At 42.1% G+C, this 22,764-nt stretch overlaps 2 protein-coding genes across 3 annotated transcripts in view; one reads left to right on the forward strand and one right to left on the reverse strand.

Moving 5' to 3' along the window:
* Positions 1 to 287: 287 nt before the first annotated feature.
* On the reverse strand, positions 288 to 3,400 carry LOC125971017 (F-box/LRR-repeat protein 14). The gene has a single exon (XM_049723847.2). The coding sequence runs from the start codon at positions 2,971 to 2,973 to the stop codon at positions 1,762 to 1,764; it is 1,212 nt and encodes a 403-aa protein (XP_049579804.1). The 5' UTR covers positions 2,974 to 3,400; the 3' UTR covers positions 288 to 1,761.
* A 69-nt stretch (positions 3,401 to 3,469) lies between these two features.
* LOC125971014 (genetic suppressor element 1) overlaps positions 3,470 to 22,764 on the forward strand; it is a 42,918-nt gene continuing 23,623 nt past the window's right edge. For both annotated transcript variants that reach the window (XM_049723841.2, XM_049723842.2), the window contains exons 1-6: positions 3,470 to 3,710; positions 3,980 to 4,104; positions 4,435 to 4,566; positions 5,151 to 5,212; positions 12,465 to 12,568; positions 13,266 to 13,471. In XM_049723841.2, coding sequence (XP_049579798.1) covers positions 13,435 to 13,471 — 37 coding nt within the window. In that variant the 5' untranslated portion in view covers positions 3,470 to 3,710; positions 3,980 to 4,104; positions 4,435 to 4,566; ... (1 more) ...; positions 12,465 to 12,568; positions 13,266 to 13,434. The remainder of the gene's footprint in view (positions 3,711 to 3,979; positions 4,105 to 4,434; positions 4,567 to 5,150; positions 5,213 to 12,464; positions 12,569 to 13,265; positions 13,472 to 22,764) is intronic.

Genomic DNA, 22,764 nt, shown 5'->3' on the forward strand with positions numbered 1-22,764 from the left:
TAACACTTGCTTGTATTAAACACACCCATACATGCATTATGTATGTAATAAAACCCATCTACGTATTTAAAAATATACACACACTAATGTGTGTACTAAATATGTACTATCTATATTACACGTGCATCCACATGTTCATTAAAAGATGCAGTACCTATGTATTTATATATGTACTAATTGAATATGTACACACGGATAACATGTACAAGACCTGCAAAGTGCACAGACAACATGCACACACGTTTACACACATTATTTTAGAAAAACTGCACATATGCAAGATGCAATTGAAACATATTTGCCATCTTTATTTATAAATATCACTACAGTATGAATATAAATCATCTTAAATTACTGTTTTGTTTTTTTTTACATAAAAAAATACTCAAGACTATCATTGAAAGCTCCTTATGAGAAAACTCCACTGAACAGTTTTTATTTTTTGCTTCTTTGTTGCATAAAGCCTTTCAGCCGTTAAGTCACAAGGCTGTAGTACTGTGGCACAGGGAATTTTTTTTTTTTTTTGGTGTGGCGCCCTCTTGGAACACTGTGGCTGCATTTTACACAATGTATAAACAACTTCAATTTGAAGTACAAAATTATAGCATACAAAAAAATATTACTTTTTGAAAAAAATACATCAGCCAAAAAGGAGTAAAAATTCCAGTAGCTATGCCAGACTTAAGAATAAAAATACCTACCGATTATTACCATAAATCTTTTTAGTTTGTATAAAATCAGAATTTGTGCTGGAGTTGCAAAAATTATGTGATGTCATGATCTAGTGCTGAGCTGTAGGCACTGCTGTGTGGGAGAGGTAGCTAAATAACTGGACACGTGATTAAGTTGCTCTGGCCTATCCCAGGTGGCTTTGGGCAAGAGGCGGGGCACACCCTGGACTGGTCGCCAGCCAATTTCAGGGCACATACGTTGTATACAAAAAACCTGACAATTTAGTCTTCAATTGACATGCATATTTTAGAAATGTGGGCAAAAAAGGAAGCAAGCATGAGGAGAACACATAGGAAGGATGGAGCTGACATTTGAACCCTGAATAAGCGCCAGCTCACCGTGCTGTTGAAACTAAAAAAATAAAATGAAAAAAATTCTATAGCGCTTCTAGTCATTAAGATCACAGGTAGGCATGGGCCAATTACTACTTTGACAGGGGGTTCAGGTCATTAATGTGCAAAAAGTGCCAATTGGTACTAGCTAGCCCCAAGGACAACATGTAGTCCACGGGTTTGTTCTAAAATAGCTCACGTGAAAGGACATTGCGACTAAGAAGATTTAAAACAATTACTTAAACATGATACATATTTCTTCTGTACTAAATTGTTTTATTTTGTTAGAACATAATAAAGACTATTAAAATAAAGGAGAATTATGTTTTTGTTTATACCTAAATATTTCAATAATTTTAGAGCAGCCATTTTAATACTATGTTACTGCGATATTTTTGCACATGGTCATATCGTCAAAATGTAATATTGGCCCATGCCTAGGTGAGTTGGGGCACACCCTGGACTGGTTGCCAGCCAATCGCAGGGTACATATACTGAAGACAAACAACACATAGGGACAATTTAGAGTCTTCAATGAAGTTAATGCGTTTTGGGGTTGTATGAGGGAGCCGGAGTACCTGGATAAAACAAATGCAAATACGAAGGGCGGGGGATGGACCCGAGATTGAAACCCAGAACCGCGAGAACATTTCACCACTTTCTCCAACCAGAGTTTGCGATCCGTGGAAGATTGTTTTCACCTGATGCGTTCGCTGTCCGTCATCTGCCACAAGCCCAGGTTGAGCACCTTGAGGCAGGGCAGCTGCGTGATTCTCTCCAGGCCCCTTTTGGTGATCTTGGTGCATCCGTACAGGTCGATGCCTGTCAGCTGCGTCAGGTGGTCTGCGATGAGCTCCAGGCCCTTGTCGGTGATGCGCACACACTGTCCGATGTTGAGCGTCTTGAGCTCGTGCATCTGCCTCACCATGCGGTTGATGCCGTCGTCACTCACGTGGCACGAGCACAGTGACAGCGACTTGAGCCGGTAGAGGCCCTGCGCAATGTGCGCCAGGCTCTGGTCACCAATTTTGTCGCAGAAGGACACGTCCAAGCCTGATAGACGCAGTGAACCCGTGGCCAGGTGCATGATGCCCGCATCGCTGATGTTGTCACACGAGCGCAGGTTGAGGCTGCCCAGCCGGCTCATGCGCGACACATGGATCATGCCGGCATCGGAGATGCCGCCGCAAAAGCTCAGGTTGAGCACCTTGAGCCCACCCAGGCCCATGGCCACGTGCTTGAGCGACAGGTCGGTAAGCTTCTGACAGTCCTGCAGGGTGAGTTTCTCCAATGCCAGGCAGCCCTCGGCCGCGTTGCGGGTCATGCCCGATAGGTGCCCGATGCCCACGTCTGACACGTGGCGGCAGCTGCGCAGGTTGAGGCTCTTGAGCCGGTGCAAGCCCCAGGCCACCAGGAGGAGCCCCGTGTTGGTGATATTGCTGCAGCCACCCAGCTCCAGCACCTCCAGGTTCTTCAGGTACTTGGCGATGCGCCCCAGGCTGGAGTCGCTGATCTGCTTGCACAGGCTCAGGTTGAGAACCCGCATCGAAGGGATGTCCTGCACGAAGGCGTGGCCCAGGCCGTTGTCCGTCAGGTTGAAGCAGCCGCACAGGTTCAGGCTCTCGATATGGGGCATGCCCTGGATCACGTAGCTCAGGCTGCGTCTCATGCTGAGGATCTGGACCTTTTTGATACCCCTGGTCTGCAGGCTGGGGAAGAGGGAAGGGTTGGCCCGGCGTAGATGCAGCTTGGCTTCCACCCCTCGCCACACCGACTTGTGGTAAGACGCGTCCCTCCAGGCCGCGCACACTTGGGCCACCCGGCCTTTGTCTTTCACGTCCAGGTAGCTGAAGATGATGGCTAGGATCTCGGGGAAAAGGCACGAAACGTGGGTCTCCATTTCAAACATGAGGAGAGGGAGCAGGAGGGGGGGGAACAATGCAACCGTTGATCGCGAGCCCACGAAAAGACCAACGCGTTAGAGCACGGTATTCAACACACCCCAGTGCATCTCACACTCCTCTTGTTGCCGTCCAAATAGAAAAAGGCAGAAAAGGTGTCCTGAAGCGGGGTGTAATATTTCCCGAGCCGGCCAGTGAGGCTAATGCCACAGAGCTAGTTAGCTTAAGGCGGGTAAGTGTTCCGCCGGCCTTGCTCGAACAACGTGTACTTTAGTCCAGATCATCGCACCCAAAACAACAAGCTCTTCGGTTAGTGGAAATGTATAACAGTTCCATTTTGTCGTAAGCCGGGCTGCTGGAGCTCCCAAGGCATTTCCAGTTACCGGCCTGGAGCTCTATTGACTAAATTGGGTTAGCTTGGAGTCAGGTTAGCCACTAAACCAGCGACACCGAGTGGAGAAAAGGGAAATTACACCCTCACAATTGGGGAGTTGTCGTTACCGGACACACACGGCAACCTTTTTTTTCCTCAACACGTTGACTGATTTGTATATGGGCGCAATCGGTAAGTGAAGTTTGTGCTTAGTGCTCTTATAGAGTGTGGTGTACAATAAACCATATAATTATATGATGTCATACCAAGACTGGTCTATGGAGGCAGTGTAGAGCCACAGAGGCCTCCAGACGGCTGGGAACTACAACGAAGAAGAAATTAGTAGTAGAAGAAGAAGACAGGCAAGCGAAGGTAACTAATTGCAGTTTATCTGGTAACTAGTACATTGCGTTTGCAAACGTCTTCTTTGTTTTTATTATTCCAATGTAATACAAGTTCCATGAATGAGTTATTTAAAATTCATTAAAACGTTATTAAATGACAAAATTGCAAATGACAATGTCTCCTGAGTTTTTTTTAAATACAAATATTAAGTTACAATGTTTATTATGTACACTATTGACCCCCCCCCCCCCAGCCCCAAATAAAAACATTTTTACTTTATTTTATCATATCATCAGCGGCAGTTCGCTTTGTCTGGCACCTGGTTGCAGTGTTCGCATCTTTCCACTAGAGGGAGGCACAAATCTGACATGCCATTGGGAGAAGCTGGAATCCCACTTTACTCTCTGCCTGCAAAAGCGCGGTATGTAACTATCAGTACAGTAGATACTTTGACCGGAAATCTTATGATTACAGAAGTGGATTTTTTTAATTTTTTTTTTTTTTAAAGCTTTTAAATAGACGAGCATAAGGGAAAAATGTGGCGAAAGAGTGATGGTGTTCCTGTTTCCCCTGTGGCTTGAGGACTTGTCTGCCTAATGCCCTGTCTGATACCAAGCTCAGACAGATGGCCAATTAACTCTCATTAGCTCACTCTCACCACATCTTCGTTAACAGCTCAACACGCACACACACACACACGCACACACACACACACACACACAAAGTAATTTGTAATATTTTGGCCATTTAGGTTGACGCCAGGAAAACGCTTCAGCTTCAGAAAACTGGTGAGCTGTGATTGGTTGCAACCTGAGACCTGGCAACTGTGATGACAGTCGACAGCAAGTGTATAAATGGCCGCCCACTGAGATGGATAAAACAGGTGGATTTTGCCTGTTTATGTCATATTCCACAAACGAAACACTAATCACAACCCTGTGTTTTTGACTAGTTGGGCAGCACAGAACATATTATTACAAAAACATTTTTTGACTTGACTTCTCCTTTAAACACAATCAAAAGCATTGACCTACATTTATATCATACATTCTAATATTTATTCCAAGAAATTGTGGTAATTAATTAACAGGCTATTCTCTAGTTCATTTAATAACATTTCTCATACGTCGCATATGTGTCGCATAAGTGTATGTTCAATTTATTTTTTTCAACATTCAAAATTAGTGCTGGCTCAATAAGCATAGACTAAATTAGCAATGGACAAGTGGACAGAAAATTCCTGCACTTGCATATTGTATTGGTATTACGCATAAAGTTTTAAAATATAATAAATATGGTGTCAACATTGTGGATTTCCTCTATGGCAGGGGTGGCCTGCATTGTACCCCCTGCGATAAACAAGGGATACCCTCTTTTTGGCCCACCCTGTATTGAGCCTATATTAAATGAATACCTCCCACTCAAAACCAGTGCAATAATCTCTTCCAATCTCTTTATCCGCTGTAGGGCACGATGGAGCTCAAATGACTGACCTGGGATCAGCGCTGTGAGTGTCACACAACGTTAACGTAAGCCAGCCTCTGGTTGTGCCGTCTGTGCTTGCGTGTGTGAGTCGTGATGCCGTGACATTAAGGTGAAAACACAACTTGACGCTGACTCACAAAAGAGTGGAGCAAGTGCGAGTGATGAGTGAAACGGGGGGTGGGGGCATTTGAATGTGTGTGTATGTGAACATGTGCGTGTGGTGTGTGATGTTGTGACACCGAGGTGAAAACACGAGTTGACACCGACTCGCTAGAGAGTGGAGCAAGTGTGAGTGATGAGTGAAAAGTGGGGTGAGATTTCTGGTGGAGGAAAGGATGACGCAGCTCTGATTTTCTAAAATAGGTTTTTTAACAGTGCAAACAAAAACAAATTATGACTAAGCATCTCAACAGGCAGCTTATACACAATCAACCATTTTTTTTCCCCCCAAGGGTAAAGTCACAAAATGAGCGATGAGTGACATGTCCTCCAGTTTTAACAACCTTGTGGTGAATCTTGTCACTAATTTACATTTTGAGAGGTAATGACTCATTTTTGGCATCATTCTGATGGTCTTCATTCTTTCGGCTGATGTTGGGAATCGTTCACTCATTCCTTACGCGCAAATATTTTTTTCTGATAATTTTTTTGCTTTGACTTGCAAGCTAAAACACACAGGACAGTTCTTTAAAACGAGATCGGCGCTGTGTAATGCCATGCCCAGTCGATGAAACTAGTATTAGTATTTCAGTGGTTGTAGACATTTAAACAACATAATTGAACACAAGAAAAAGGAAAACTTTGCTTCAAATACAGCTTAGCTTAATGCTAAAAAAAAAGAAAAAAAAAAACATAGACCGTCTTATGGAGGAGCATCTAATGCTTTAAGCATCCATTATGTGAACGTGGATTGTGCATCAACACATGTGTAGCGAAAAACAAATAATATTACAGCACTTTACTGAGTTACTTACAATACTAGTAGTTACTGTAGATTTGAGGCCCTTCTTCATTTTGTATGCAGGACTATATTATGCTGCCCCCGGTGACCAAATCATGCACACCAAAATGAGCAAGGGCGTAAATATGATGCACAAACTGCTTAACTGTTTTCCATTTTAATTTTTAAAGAATAATATTTAGGATAATTCTTCTCCATCAAAAAAAAAACCAAGAAAATGAATAGAGAAATCACCACATTTTATTCAAATGGCATGTAAGTTATATAAAGCTTTGTTTCCTAAAATAAATGCCTGAGATATTGCCACCCACAAGTACGTGTAATTTCATGGATGAAAAAGTCCAATATTGTTATTTTATTCTGCTAAGTCACCCCACCTCCCGTGCTTTCCAGCCTCCCTTCACAGCCGCTGTGATTTAAGGCGAAACGCAGGACTGTTTGCCTTTCTGTCTGCCTGGCTGATGTGATCTGTAACTCACTCTACAGGCAGATTGAGAGGGTGAGAGAGAGCGGTAGTCATAGTTTGGGCTCATGTTCATAAAAGCATGTTATGGTATAATTAAAAAAAGAATCATCCTCACAGGGCCAGAGTGCTGGCGGTTTTTATCCCTTGATAGGTTGTCCAGAGTTTATCCCTACTTTGAAATCCTTACACTGGTCATGAAATGCTAATTTAAAACCTTTTATATTTTTATGTTTTGTCATGCTATTAAATTTTTAGGTATGCTTTTGTCATACTGTTATAGTATGTTGGTTTAGTATAATACATTTCTGGATGGTATTGATGGTTTCTATAACTGCGACGTGATGGTGGCGATATTACAAAGTCCCGACTGAAGACATTTGTTATTCTTCTCTTCTTCCTCTTCCCTCCCGCTTTCCCCCTCAGCCACCCTCCTCACGCTCTCTCCATCTGTACATTATGTTGATGTCAATAATTCAACACAAAAATCGAGAGGGGGGGGGGGGGGGGGGTAGCATGCGCTTAACAACAGGTTACAATCCAAGCTGTAAAAGGCATAAAATCTGCATTTGTGAATAAAAGATGACGGCGAGGCGTTCAAAGCAACCGGGAGCTGTCAAGGCTGCCATTTGTTTTGTGACAGTATCGCAGCAAAAAGTGACACTTCAAATGCGGGCCTTTGTCTTTATCTTGGCAGGTTTTCAATCTTTGCTCTATTTCGGCGCACACTTCCTCAGTACGATGCAGCGTCATTTGCTACCCAGTGTTTTGTTGATGCTCTTTTATCTGGCGGAGGGCCTTTTGTTGTCTTCTCTGACTTCCTCTTTTTAAACGACTTTTCTTTTTTTACACGGTTGTCACATGTCGTGAGCAACACGAGGTCGCAGATGACACGCTAACTAAATTCGAAACACAAATATCCTGCGCTGCAAAGGACACCTGAATGCGCCACTGCTTGCCGCTCTTAGCATTTATTCTATATCTCGATTGAAATCCATGTACAGTAGTATGTTGTTTGTCCTTCAGAGCACAAGTAGAGCATCGAAGGCACAAAAATAGAGGAACGACTGTGTCTAAGTAACAATTTCTTCGGGCCACTTTTGACCTACTAGGATGAGCTGATATGTTACTGGTGAAACAAAACGGTGCTAATATTATAACTCGTCAACTGCCAGATGTCAACTTGCAAATTTGAGAATGTGTCTAGTAGCACGTTTAGCCATCTTAAGATTGTACTCCTAGGCCAAAGGTAGTACTAGTAGTGGAAAACTTACTTGTATCAGTAGTGAGATTTTAAAATTTGACTAGTTAAGTTCTGGACATTTCTCCTTCCTCCTCTTTCCGTCCTTCAACTCTCCTTCTGTAATCCTCTGTCCTACTTCCATCCATCCTTCTCTGCATTCCTCGCCTACTATTTCCTTCCTTCCTTCTCCTTTCTTCCTCCCTCACTTCCCCTCTTCTCCATCCTTCCGACCTCTCTCTTCTATCCCCACCACACCACTTCCCCCTTCTCCTAACTCATCCCCCTCCCGTTTTACATGCCACAGGCCTGCAGAGCCTTCCTTTGTTCCAGACATCTGTTTGGCTGGGTGATTAATTGAGATGAGCATGTGGGGTGAAGGCCTGTATGGGGAGTGAGAAGGTGGGGGGTAGCTCAGACCCCCTCAGGTAACGTGTGTGTATGCGTGTGATGATCAAGAGCATGGAAATTGGGGGGGGGGGAATTATGTTCGTATAGTTGTTTTCGTGCTTGCCCAGTTTCCATCAGCTTGATGCCTCAAAGCTGAACAAGGTGACCAATCACATATTTGTGGATTTACAAACAAAAATACTAGGTGATGATCCGCCACTTTTTCTCTAATACTACACGAGGAGTGATTTGCAATATAATGGGAGTTGGCTAATTATTTTGATGGGACATTACATTGTTTGAAATAAGAGCGAAAGAGGGACGCATAATGTCAAGTGAATACACATATGCAAAATAATTTGGCAACAAGTCAGCACAAGTTGGAACGTCTTCCATTGAAGTGATTTGCGGTCTGCTGAGGTCACAAATCATCCAAAGGGACAGACGTGTGTAAAGGTCACACGGCCGGGTCAGAGGAGGTCAGGGCTCGGCTCTCGTGGTTATAAGGCCGGGAGCGGGGAAATTGTGATGAGAGAAGTTCAAAACTCAACTCTGTCTGTCATGGTGATGGCAATCTAGTGGTGCAGGTGGGCAAAATCCATAGATTGACTGATGGATGCGTCCAGCCTGTTTCTATAAGTGCTCGTTGTTCATTTTAATAGAGAAAATGATTTCATTTACTAGTAAACTGAGTTATGAGGTTGGTCACAGAGGAAATTCAAATTGTAAGTCAAGGAACCACCAGATTTTCTTAATGCCCCAAACGTGCCTAAAACTCTTAAAACTGCTAGGTAAAAAAAAAAATGGATTGTTATATTTTTTTGCAAAACAACCGGAAGTTGTGGCAACTTCCTAGGTCTGTCCAATTTTTAACCCGGCACTTTTAAGTGTGTATCATTCTATGAGGACGAGATTGATTGTGAGGGCCCTCAACGGGCTAACTATAACCCCTCCCTTTGTCACTGCTGGATCAATACATCCACTGGGCCTGCCAAATGTCGGGACAAAAGTGTTGGAACACATCTTAATCAGTTCAGACAGGTGTTAGCTTTCCCATGACCTTTCAGGGGATGAATGCGATCAATTGGATGGGTGGGCGATTGTGTCTTTGACAGTTATTTCCAGTAATTGAAATGAAAAAGAAAATCATTATCCATCCGTCATGTATCGATTAATATGGATCGATCAATCTATCTATACCTCCATCCATCCATCCATCCATCCATCCATCCATCCATCCATCCATCCATCCATCCATCCATCCATCCATCCATCCATCCATCCATCCATCCATCCATCCATCCATCCATCCATCCATCCATCCATCCATCCATCCCTGTATTCTCGCATTTCTACCCCATGCTTGGCCACGAGTGCAACACTGTTGTGTATTCACTTTCACTTAGATTTTTTTTTTTACCTAATTTTTCACCTCCCTTTGCATTTTTTTGAACCCATCAGTGTCTAATTAAATATCTCGCTATGCAGGAGACGGCGAGGTTGACGAGAAAGATTGCTGTTTCTACATAACATACAGGCACAATGACCTCTTCTGACAATTATTTTTGATATAATGCAGGATCAGTACACCCCCCCTCTCGTACCCTCCCCAGTCCCTCCATTCCTTCCTACTTCTCCTCCTCCATCTTTTAATCTTCTCTCCTTACTGCGCTTTTAATGTCTGCTGTGCTGACATTGGGAATGACAAATATATTTACTAACAGGCACGCACACCGATGGTACTAGAGTGACTGGCTAGGTAATGATGCTCGCTCACTCACTCGTGGGTCAACGGGCTTAGACGAGTGTGTGTGGGGGGTAGCAAAAACATCAAGGGGGAAGTAAGGGAGGATGCTAGGCTTTGTCTTTTCTTCATCATTTGGCGGCTTGTGTTTGTCATCTCTCTGTGGTCGCCTGTCAGCGGTTGGCGAGAGAGGAAAAAGTAGGGAGGGTGGGGGGATGGGATGGGATGGGGGGTGCATGGGGTAGAGAGAAATGTTTAAGTGCTGATGGCAGCCCCTGGTTACAGCAGGGACCGGGATGTCGTCTCTTATTCTGCCACAGCGTGCATCTGACAGGCAAGTGATAGAGAGCCAAGGAAGTGAGCCGGAGATAGAGGAGGGGGAAGGTAGGGAGGAAGGCAGTTTCACAAGTCTGTTACGGCGTCTGTTTTGAAGGCGGGAGAGCAATTCCCCCTTGAAGGGGAAAAAATGATTTAAAGGTTTTATTGACCTCATCATGAGGCTCTCTTCTCCCCCGCTCCTCTTAGATTGACTTATATGACTCCCTCAGTGACAGGCCTTCCCTGGTGTTTCCACAGCAATGAGGTCAGGGGTGCTCGCTCGTTATTGGCTGTTGTTTGTAATCATCGCAGGTCGCGCCGTGGCTCCTCACGTCCCTCTATTGACCTCACTGCAGCGGAGCGTGACCCATAAGGGCTGGAGAGCCCAGACTGTCTCCAACTGGAGCTCTCTAGAAAGTGCAGTGCTGTACCTTGACATGCCTTTGAATTTGTTACTCACAGTGCAGCACTGATATTAGTCATTCTTCGCAGAGGATAAAAATATAAATATACTGTTGTGTTGTCTGTCTACATGCGTTGCTCCATTGTTTGTGTTCAACCCGTTGGCTATTAGATTATAGCATAGCAGCAGAGATGCTATTTAGCGTTAGCATTTACTTAGTGGACTGAAAGACTAAACTTGCTCTTTGTATTATGTTTAGTTTGACAGTAAATTTAAAGTGGCCATAGACGGCTTAATGCCTCTTTTTGAAAAAATGTTCGCCTTTTGCCAAAGGAATTGTGACGTGAATTGGGTCCAGTTCACTGCCATCATACAATGCTCGCATTTCCAGTCTGTGCTTGCAAGTCAAAAAATAAAACGTCAGGACGACAACTCGTAGTCCTGTACCTGACAAAACTCGTAAATAAAGTTAGTCATATCTTTGATAGCATGTCGTATGCTTTTTTTTTTAAATATAAGGACTAAACACGTTAGAGCAGGAAACATATTTTGTGTGCAGTGTTTTTCAGTTAGCAAAATATGTATTCAATATGATTAAATCCGTTTTTGCATTTTGCTAAAGTACTTTAGTACGCTTTAATTCTGCACTTTCTATCTGAATAAATTGAATCCTTATTTCTGCTTTTAGCAGTCGTTTTTTAACACGAGTATGCTTCTACTTAAGTCATAGAATGTAAATACTTCTGCCTCCTCTCCACTTTAACGTTTCCTCTTTTTGCTTTATCTCCCCTCCACACTGGGTTGCTGTTGTCAGTTTGTGGTTGGCCAACATGTCATAACTGCTCCCACAACTGCTTATCAAACCCTGTACAGCCATATGGACAAAAGTATTTGGACACACGACTATTGTAAACCTACACAGGAAATTAACATGGAAGTAAATTACACAAATCGTTCTCAAGGCTATTTATAGCCACTTGTACTTATCTGAGTAGGTTTAAAACACGTTTACTGTTACTAGACTACAGCACTTGAATCAGTGGGCCAATTTATACTTTTATCAGAGTATTTATTTTTTTATTTTTTCGATTTCTATGAATTTACCTAAGTACAGCTCCTATGCAATAGCAGCATCCCTCCCCTCCACCCACACACAGAGTCACAGGTTTCCATTGCTTAGACAGGCCCCATACAGTATGACACATCCAGTTAGTCAAGCTCTCCATCAAATAAAGTCCACTCAGAGCTCACATCTCACCTACTGCCAATGGGGCATGATTTTGAATCAATGATGCCATACCTTTGCTTCAGAGCAGGGTTGTCCAACTATTCTACCCTGTTCTAGAGAACCGGGCACGGCAAAAACTCAAGGAAGAAATCTTCATATGGGATCATAGAGAGAAGGTTTCCCCTTCCATGATAACCAATCTGCAATGGATGCCATGTGGCCAATCACCCAGGTAGACCCTTAGGGGAGATCTTGTCCTGTCGGTCGATTCAGTATTACTACACTCGACGCTACCGAAACCCCAAGAGGAGGGGGGAAGGAAAAAGGAGAAACAGCAGTTAAACAGGCCAACATCTATATTTTATTGGGTGAGGGAGGCAGAACGAGTTTCATCCGTTTCACTCAAAGGGCCGTTATGACAGTGAAACCACCTCATCATATCAGCAAATCAATAATTAGTTGAACTGTCAGTTAAGTACAGATGCCTGGAAAATCTAGGAATGTGTGTCTGTGCGTGTGTGTGCGTGTGTGTGTGTGTGTTTTTTGCAGGTCCCATCCATGTGGTCCAAAACAGCATCAGTACACAGACTGGTAGTTGAGAAAGAAGAGGAAAAAGCGGAAGAAAAAGAAGATGAGAGCGAGAACTGGACTGAGTATGCACACACACGCACACGTATACTCACGCATACACACACACTGTCTCTCTCCCATGATGAATCAGCTGTCACTCAGGCACCAGTCCAATCTACTGATAATGAGAAGTGCATCAACACCCTCTTTCGCTCTCCTCGCTTCCTCTTCCTCTCATCCAACCTCTTTTACGAACACGCACACACACACACACACGGGGGGGGGGGGGGGGGGGGGGGGGAGGTGGCGCACTCCCCCCATACGACGCAGCTTCATTCCTCGTCTTCCACACACGCAAACTCATTCATCTCTCCCTCACTGGTCCATCTAGTGATTCTCCTCCTCTCCCCCCCCTTCTTTTTTCTCTTCTTCCTCCTCCTCTTGGGTGCCTGCTAAGCTAAGCAGTCACTAGTGGGACCGAGGAGGCAAAAGGAAGCAGGATAAATCCTGAAAAGAGGCGCAGAAAATAAGGGGAACGGGAGCAGCGGTAAAAAGCTGGATGAGCAAGAAGCTGCTGAATGAATAGTAGTGAGGAAGGGATTACAAAGACTGAAAAGAAGGAGAGGAAGGACCAAGCCTGCCAGGAGCTTCTTCACTTTTTTTTCTCTCTATCCATCCTCTTCCTCTCAGACAGTCAAAGGGAGGAATGATAAGACAGCCGCTCGTTCCCAGCCCGGAGTCCAATCAATTGTCCTCCACCTTTTTTTTGGCTCCACGCAGGTTCAGTCTACCGGGGGCAAAGGGGAGTAGACAGAGGCTGACCTCTCACCTCCTCTGACCTCCTGGCCACCCCTGCGGGAAGAACGAGAGAAGTGGGGGCAGGGGTGGATGACTAACAGCCAACGACGAGCTTTTTAACCTGACCCTCACTTCCAGTCAGAGTGGAGGCATGTTCGGATTAAAGGCACCGCACTTCTTCCTCCCAGGTACGTCCAGTTCTTCTTCTTCTTCAGGTTCTTTTGGTATTCTGCACACTCGTGCAGCAGTTGTCTGAAGCTTTACAATTAGCGAAACATCTGTGCTAGTTTCTCTTAGCCCGTCCATGGCATTTCACATTATATTTTAGCATTAAGATAGCTGATTTGATATGTAATATGTTATGGTGTATAAATATACTGTGTTGAATTGTCTTTTGTTTTACGTGTTAGATTTGCAGTAGATTTAAACAGAGTAGAAAATAACTTGAAGCAAGCACTCAGCCTCTTATTTGGGGAGCTTGCAAGTGAAAGTCTTCATTTCTTCAAAGTGGTGCGATAGTCGCCCTTTTCTTGACAGTGACCGGGTGACAGCAAGTTAAGGAATTATTTTTTGCTTTCATTAGCTTTGGGAAAAATACATTTATATTTACATGCAGTAAAATGTGTGTAAGGGGTAAATTTATTCAATAACATTTATAGTACCTGGAGAAATTTTAACACAGGAAAGTTGGAACTAAAATTCAAACACCGAAAGTTAAAACTGGAAGGTGGACATGCTAACCACTGAGTCTCCGTGCTGCTGGTAGAATGTCAGAAACTTATATATCAAAACATATGGGAACTGTTGTAAAAAATACATTATGTACTGTAAGTCTCTTTGCATCATTCACTGAGACATTATAGAAAAAATATCAAATGTTATATATATATATATATATATATATATATATATATATATATATATATATATATATATATATATATATACACACACACACACACACACACACACACACACACACACACACACATACATATATGTGTGTATATATATATATATATATATATATATATATATATATATATATATATATATATATATATATATATATATATATATATATATATATATATATATATATAAATTAAAAAATGCAAATAGAGGAAAAAAGTAGAAGAAAGAGATCCTTATCATCAGCCAGATCGGTAGTATCGGTGTCTTAATATGACAAACACATTAATGACAACATACACTCCTTGGCAATGAGTGGTAATGACTTGAGAGTTGCTTTCCAGTAGTGTACGTGGAGACAGTTGCGTTACCGGTGGTAGGAAGTCACAAATACTTCAGTTCAATCCTGATTATCTTGTCGAAGCTGTGTCTCGTAATTTAATTTCTTCTCAGTAAAAGCACTATACAAATTAACAAAAGAGAAAAACTATTTTGTGATGGTTTTGCTTTTGTACTTAAATACAATAATTCATGACTCGAAACAACTACAAGCTATGCTTCTTCTCACTCGTTTCTAAATGTCTGTGTTTATTTTGCTTCCTCAATTTCATTTTGGTTTTATGCAAGGACTTTGTCTGAGAACAAACAGGAACCTCAGTGTTATTTGCTGTAATCAATTACATTGTACTAATCCTTCTGGTTTTTCCACTCTGACCACCAGGAGGCAGTATAATACTGTGCAGACAAAAAAAAACAAAAACAAAGAATAGATATCTTCCACTATATATTTTTATAATAATAGTTACATGACTTCTTCTACTCCTACTGTAATATTGCTCAATTTTCATAAAGGATAAAGAATATATGCCAGTGAGTCATGTTATCTGTTGCCTACATGTGTTGCGCCACTGTTGTTGTTCAGATACCCATTGTCTCTAAAACCACAACTACTGATGCTAACCATTAGGGTGTCAACACCGTTTTGCATTGTTTGTTAGCGTGATGGTAAGCGGGCTTTATATGCCATGTTGTTTTAAGTACACAAGATGTCGCGATCGTTGTTTTATATTTGATTAAACAGCTGCTTTTTGTGACGGGAGTTAAATTGAGTTTGTGCTTGCAAATCAAAGCAAAACATTGGCTGAATGATAACTCGTGTCTGAAGAACGTGCCAGTGTACGTATCTGTACTTCCACTTAGGAACAGAGTGTGAGTGTTATTGTCACGTCTGGATGTGAATAGTGAAAGGCGTGAAAAGCTAAAGCAGGGTGAGAACAATTCTCACAACAAGGTGAGAAGTCAGGAGTGGAAACTGTGGTATTTACCCCTCAAAAAATGACGAGAGAGTTATAACTGAAGAATACTTGTACGACAGGTTTTCCTTTCACCCCAGCACCTTTAAATTGTGTGTGATGATTAAGCCTCCTGCTGTTGGGCCAGGTCAGGTGCCAGAGTGTGTGTGCATGTGTGCGTCTGTCTAAAGTAGGGAGGTGGGGGGCAGATTAAACAATGTACCGCGCCTTTGTGAATCTTTCATGCTGCTTTTTGAATTATACATCTGCTGTCATAAATGATTGAAGCACTGTGATTATGTCGGGGCTTTGTCATTGTTAGCGTGTGTGTGTGAGTGTGTTAGAGAGAGAGAAATCTCACTATGAAACATCCTGCCTACTGTTGTCATCTTTTTCAAGCATCCGAGGTTGCGCTTTATTTAATTAGTTTGAGTTTTTGCCTGATTTGCAACATGGAGTTTTCCTGCTAGTGTACAGAAATGTCATACAGTAGTGAAAAAAACACAACAACTTTACTAGTTCGACAGTTATTCTACTAGTGCCTTGTGTTGTCTTACTAATGGGGACAAAGAGCATATTAATTAACACATGGACATTAAGATGGATATGAAGGATATTGAATGAATCATAAATGGCTTTCCATATGTTTTTCTCATGCTCTTTCTGTGTGTGCATGTGTCATGGCTGCCACCTTCCGATGCACGTGATTGTGCGAGTGTGTGTATCTATGTGTGTCTATGTGTATGTGTGTTTCCACCCCCGCCCTTCACTCCCTCCTGACCCTAAGCAGTATGGTTGCTGTGGCGACGATGCCAGCGGCTCCATCCTCAATGATCATTTGACAGCATGGGGGGGTTAGGAGCAAAATATGTACATGTGGGAGGGGGTAGCATGGATTAGTATGAGAGGTGACAATAGGAAATCAGGCGCGATCATACTCATTACATGAGTGAAAATGTCTCAATCAAGTATGTGGGTATGCCCTAATAAATATCAATCTTCGGAAGTAACCACATACTCTGTGATTGTCATCGATAGCTAGTTTTTTTTGTTTTGCCTCGTGAGCAGAAACTCATTGCGCTGATGTAGCAGTGAACTCAACTCAGGTCACAGAAATCAGCAGTTTGGCAGATAGTGAACAATCCCTTTTTACATGTTGTGTATTTAGGAGGGCACATAGGAATTTTAGTGTCGTTCTCAAATGAGCACCAGAGGTTGTTGTTTGGTGCTTATTTTAATTAATTAAAGATGTACAGCACACTGGGGCAAACTATTATTAATATTTAAAAATTGTTTTGTCCTTTTTTAATTCCTCTGAATCAGGTCTTCTGAATATTAGTAAAACACAATAGCAATACATAGAGCAAAAAAAATAAAAAAACCTTGATATTTGCATTTCACTGCATGTATATATTTGCATGTGTGTGAGTGTGTTATTTGACATAGAGCTCTTTTTGACGTGTGTGCTGGCGGGTCATCTTTATTGGCTGCTGTTGTGTTTTCAGCCTCTGGCTCGCCCTGTTCAACTTGACCTCTGCATTGATTTCTATGATATGTGTTAGCGCTGCAAGGACAATGTGGCGTGTGATTTATGGCACATGTCATGTGAAGGCGCTCACACATACACACACACGCACGCACACACACACACACGCACACTACACGCTCCCCACTCTGGCTCAGGCTCTCATGCAACAAATATTCTACTCGTTCGACTGCAGTCAGCCGGACTCAAGCAATTCCTAAGCGTGTTTTGAAGCTAAGTGTGTCTTGCGGTTTGGAGCCGTTTAACAATGGCCTCTTGCTTCCCACTTGCTGGTTTTCCTGGGCTTCTTAGCGCTCTGTTTTTCATTTTGGACTGCTCTGAGTGCCAGCTGGGTTTTGATTCCAGTGTGAGACCCTGAGCAAAGACAGTAGTTCAAGTAATATTTGATCATTTGCATTTATTATACCGGTACCTTATTTTGCTATCATATGCTGTTGTGTACCGGCATAAGCAAAAGCGCATATGGAGGGTTTCCCCACCTCTTCCAGGATGACCAGGCTGCAGAGTGGGCAACATTTATCATATGATATAGTGCTGTACATTGTTATCTTAAACAGCATGGGATTCCATTTAATGGCATGATGCGCCGCAGGTAGACACCGTCAGGCAAGTGGTTGTGCCAATAAGAATTGACCCGGCCGTTTGATTCAGAATCCTCCAAAGCAATGCCTCCGGACTAGCGGTCCACCTCAGATCTTGTCTCATTTAATAAGTGCAGAATCCGTACAGCAACAGGCTCAGCCATTGGGGACGAAAGAGGAAAAGAAGCAGAAATTACAACTGATTTTTGGTCTGTGTTAGATTATTACAGTTTCTGAAAACTAACAAAATAACTCAAACTAAAATGGAATTTTTTTTGTTAATAAAGTAGAATAAAAACTAACTTTAATTATAGTGGCAGTGTCCTTTGTTTTCATCTTTGTCAATTAATACTTGAGCTTTCAGGGTTCATTTTAAAAGTAATTATTTCGGTATTGGTGTCTGTCCGTCCAGAAAAAAGGTCAAATGTTTGAGAATTTTAGCTTACTGTACTTTATTAAACAATACTTAGTGACTTTTTTTTAATCTTGCACTCAACTAACACCCCATTAAAAATAAACAAATACTTAAACAAATTTAAAAATGAGGCATTTTCAAAAAAAAAAAAATAATACAAACTAACAAATCTGCTCAAAAAACTACTTAAAACCGTCCATCCATTTTCTATACCGCTTGTCCCCACGGTGGCTAACTGAATAAAAAAAAAAAAAAAAAACACTATAATGAAAACTCAAAAATAATTGTAACCCTGGCCCCACTTAAGGATACGTTATCGTGAATATTGAACCAGTTTAATGTTTACAGTTATCTGCCCAAATTGTTTTCCCGGGCTTATCGAGGAGTAAAAGAATCATTCTCAACAGACCCCATACTACACTCAGGATATTTCTTTAGAGACATCTGACATGCTCACATTTGTCCCCATTATCGGTACGTGCGTACATTAGGTTACTGAGACTTTGAAATATATATTTTTTTCCCTTAGAACCCTCAATGGGCCATTTTATGGGCACAAGAAAGGATGGTGGCGAGGGCGGGGGGTGGGTTCAATGAGACATGCACTGCCTCAAACCACGCTGCTGTCAGCCTCTCATGTGGTGTTAATTGAATGCGCGTGTGCGCGTATGCGTGCGTCAATGTGTGTGTGTCGATGAAAACAGGGTCATAGTGTGCTTCACCTCAAGGGCACTGTTATTAATGAGATGAATAAAACTCCATGACAACAGCTTTACAACGTAGAAGAGATTAAAAAAAATCTTACACTTAGACACAAGACGTAATCCATCAAAAAAAGAATTCCGTCCTCCAGAGATGTGGTAGACGTCGAAAAAATTAAAAGACAGGGAATGAATAAAATAGCATTTCTTATGTTTCCAACCACTAAAGCACAAATCCAGCAAAAAAAAAAAAAAAGCGCTGGCTAAGCCTAATTGGTCAAAAAGAGCTGGTGTCACTAATGAGCTTGTAATTAGCTGCGAAATTCACTTACAGGCACACGTTAATGACACGTGTGAACGCTGCATTGTTTACATCCAATTACTACAACCAGCGCATACAGTGACTTTGTTGTGAAATCTCACGTGTGAAACGCACACACACACATTTGCTCACACATGCAGGATGCGTGCTCACTGAGCTGCAGATTAGGATAAATGCCAGCAGATTTTGACCCGAGGTGATAACTCCTGCTAGTCCACACACACACACACACACACACACACACACACACACACACACATGCACTTGCATGCACACGCACACACATGTGCATTCTATATGGGCTCACACAAACACATCTACACACACACGCACAGTCGTATGAAAAAAAAAAATCTGCTGGTTAGTGCGTGATAAGCAGATGGCGGGAGGATAAGCCAAGTGAAAGAGTCGCAGCTCCAATTTGATATTGTTAATATTAGTTGAAGAAATAAAGCAGTGGTTGGATGTTTCAACATTTCCTGTAGTCTTCTATAATGTGATGAAAGTTGATTTACAGTCACTTAATCGGTCATGTAATTTTTTCAGTGCAGTATAGCGGTCGCTAATGTTATTTTCATCATCACTCAGTTGTTAAAACCCTTCCTTTCAGACATAGTATGCTATAGATATCCTATAAATATAATGGCAGTCATCAGCTAAATAGCTATATATAGCTAGGCTAACCAATATTGTCATCTACAATCAACTCATTTTTGTACCTTTGGACCTGCGCAGATGTATGAAGACCAGTCAACTGGACATTTTGCTCCTCCTCAGAGCGTTATTAGTCCGGTAACGGTGGAATCAAAAGCTCCGTAAATGGGCCGATTGGAAGATGAGGTGCCAAAGACGCGTGATTAGCAGTTGTTCGATTTCAAGTGTTAAATGTCGATGCAGAGTAGTCAAGTGGACTAATTGCTCCAAGTGCACACTTACTGACAAATTTGAACATTTGCCCTTCCTTGCAATAAAAGTCAGCAGGGGCCTGATTCTTTGATGTCTGTGAAAGATTATCCTGTGGTGTGGGATGCGTTTCGAGGGATTTGAAAATCGGTATGCGTGTTACCTCGCTTCAGGCTCAGTGTGCACGTACGCACACACAAACAGCACTCCGAAGGAGTTAAACAGCGAATGGGAAACTCGACTTGTCCGCCCCCAATGGTGCCGCACCATCTGCATGTTCATGAACCATGTCAAAATGTAATTGATTGAATGTGTCACTGTTTGTGTGAGTGTGGGTGTTTGTTTGTTAGTGCGTGTGTGTTTGTCTGATGTGCATACAGAGAGCTAATTAACAGCAGTTTGGACGTTCAGGTTTATCGGACATAATGTATTTTGTTTTATACTAACGACATCGCAGTAGAGATCAATTTTCAGACCCAACCACCTTTTAACAAATCACAATAATTATGCACAATCTAAAGTGTAAATTGCTATGGACCAGAGCAAAGAACCATTCTGGGTCTGCTTAAAAAAATAAAAAATAAATATCACAAAACACTCACAAGAGAAAAAATATCTTTTTGTTTACATGATTTTTTCATTTACAATAAATTAATTAGTACAATTATTGTATTCTTTTTATATCATTTTAAATACCTGTTGCTAAAGGTAGTCCTTAATTAATAAAATTGCGAGATATAGAGAAACAGTAAATAACAATTAATTAACATTAACATGGATTCAAATAAATTAAAAATAGATTAATATCATTAAAATACTGAATTTGGGGGGGCAGGAACAGTAAAAGTAAATGAGATAACATTAATATGAATTAAAAATATTAAAATGGAATTAAAATTCTAATAAACTATGTTCAGACAGGCACAAAATTAATCTTTAAAAAAACATCTGAAAAGTGTATTCAAGATTGCGTCTTTCTTTTCCCACATTACAGTACAGTGTGTCTAAAAACCCCATATTCATCACCAAATATTATTGCAGTGGGTGAAATTGGATTTCTTACAATTTTTAATCTCTGATCCACACTTGACACAAGAAGGCAAATTGCAGTTTATTACAGCAGGCCCCCACAGTTTGCAAACATGAACAGCCGTAATCCGCCAACGTCACCACCTTCTGTTGCACACGCACGATGAGCGGCAGGGTTCACGCTCACACGCTACAGGGGCACGCCTTTGCTCGGGCATGTGCGCCGCCTCGTTCCGCTTCTGTCTGCATTTGCATAATCTGCATAATGATGCTTCCTTTAATTGCCTCCGCCCAGGTAAGGGATCATGTGGTTAAGTGGGAGATCATAATTATGTAAATAATTGGCCTTACCACAGCAAGCTGCTACTCTCTGCCACCCATCTGGAGTGAGACAGATACAGAGGCGGCACAATTGGGGCTGAAGGAATGAGGACATGGAGAGAAACTGGTGGACGTCGACATTGAACTCTCGCTTATCCAATAAGGCAAAAATACGTCTTCCACACCCTTTAAACTTAAACTTTAAACTCACTCAGTTCTCATCATAAGAGGCAAAGCGTGCTTGCGTCAATCTGTGTATTTGTCACGTCCTTTGCTGTAAAACTCCCGCGTAAAACCAAAGACGGGCTAATGGAAATTTCCATAGATGTTAAGGTAATGCTAAAACATCTAGCAACATCTAATTCAATATATTGTCTCTGCTCTGTGTGAACAATGACTATTACAGGAAAAGTAATTAAAAAATGAGCACACACATACTGGAGCTGCTGTCCGCCTCAGCTCACGCCCAGACACTCACAAGCCGCCTCACCATGTCTCAAACACAAACATTACAATATGCACAATATTTTCTATATTTTTCATGCTGCAATTTTCAAAGACATACGTTGAATTGTGTTGAAAGCATGTGGGACGGTTTCTTAATATTGGAGATTTTCACCTATTGTTGGTCTGGAACGTAGTCCAAAATGCCCTGTACGCACACACACACACGCACACACACACGCACACTGCACAGATGGTAAAGGCAGCGGCCTTTTCACACAGACAAAGGGAAGGTAATTCTCTCTGCAGGACGTGCTGGGAGCTGAGGCGGGAAAAGAACAGCACACTCCCCACCCTGTTTCCTCAGCTCAGCCCCCCAGGCGGTACACTGACACAACATGTGTGTGTGCGTGTGTTTGTGTGAACATTGTCGTAGGCTTGAGGAGAACACACGGAGGGAAGGTGTTTGTGTGAGGGCGGATCATAAGAGAGGGAGAAAACGAGCAAGCGATAAGATGCAAAAGGGAAAATGCAGAGAGGGGTGGTGCTAATAAACTGGATTACTGCCTATCTTTACAGCACTGCATGTGTGCTTGTGTGTGCATGAGTGTTACGTTGCTGTGATACAACCAGTTACACGCTATGGCAACACATGCAATTTGCGATTATATCAACTGTATCATCATAGCTTAAAGCTACACAACAGAAGAGGTAGTGGGAATTAGCGGCAATGTTACGGTAACTGTAAACCGATAACTATCATTATTGTTATGATATTACTTTTAGGAGGGTCAACAATGAGCCACAGTATTGTGGGGACCACTGTCAGTGACTAAAGCTCTCTGGTCTATAAAAATGTTTGTAAACAAATTGGAGGGCGCCTAGTGCCAGTTAGGTGTTCCATTTAAAATTTGAGTCTTTGCTTCAGTAGCCAATCTGTAGCGCTCACGTAAACTCGCAGGGCCGTCCACGTTTCTGACTCTGCCCCGTTTGTGATCTCTCACCTGACCCGAGC

The sequence above is a fragment of the Syngnathus scovelli genome, chromosome 6 (assembly GCF_024217435.2).
Source record: "Syngnathus scovelli strain Florida chromosome 6, RoL_Ssco_1.2, whole genome shotgun sequence".
Taxonomy (NCBI): domain Eukaryota; kingdom Metazoa; phylum Chordata; class Actinopteri; order Syngnathiformes; family Syngnathidae; genus Syngnathus; species Syngnathus scovelli.

Coding starts and splice junctions, on each gene's coding strand:
- LOC125971017 (XM_049723847.2), bottom strand. CDS start 2,973: ATGTTTGAAATGGAGACCCACGTTTCGTGCCTTTTCCCCGAGATCCTA.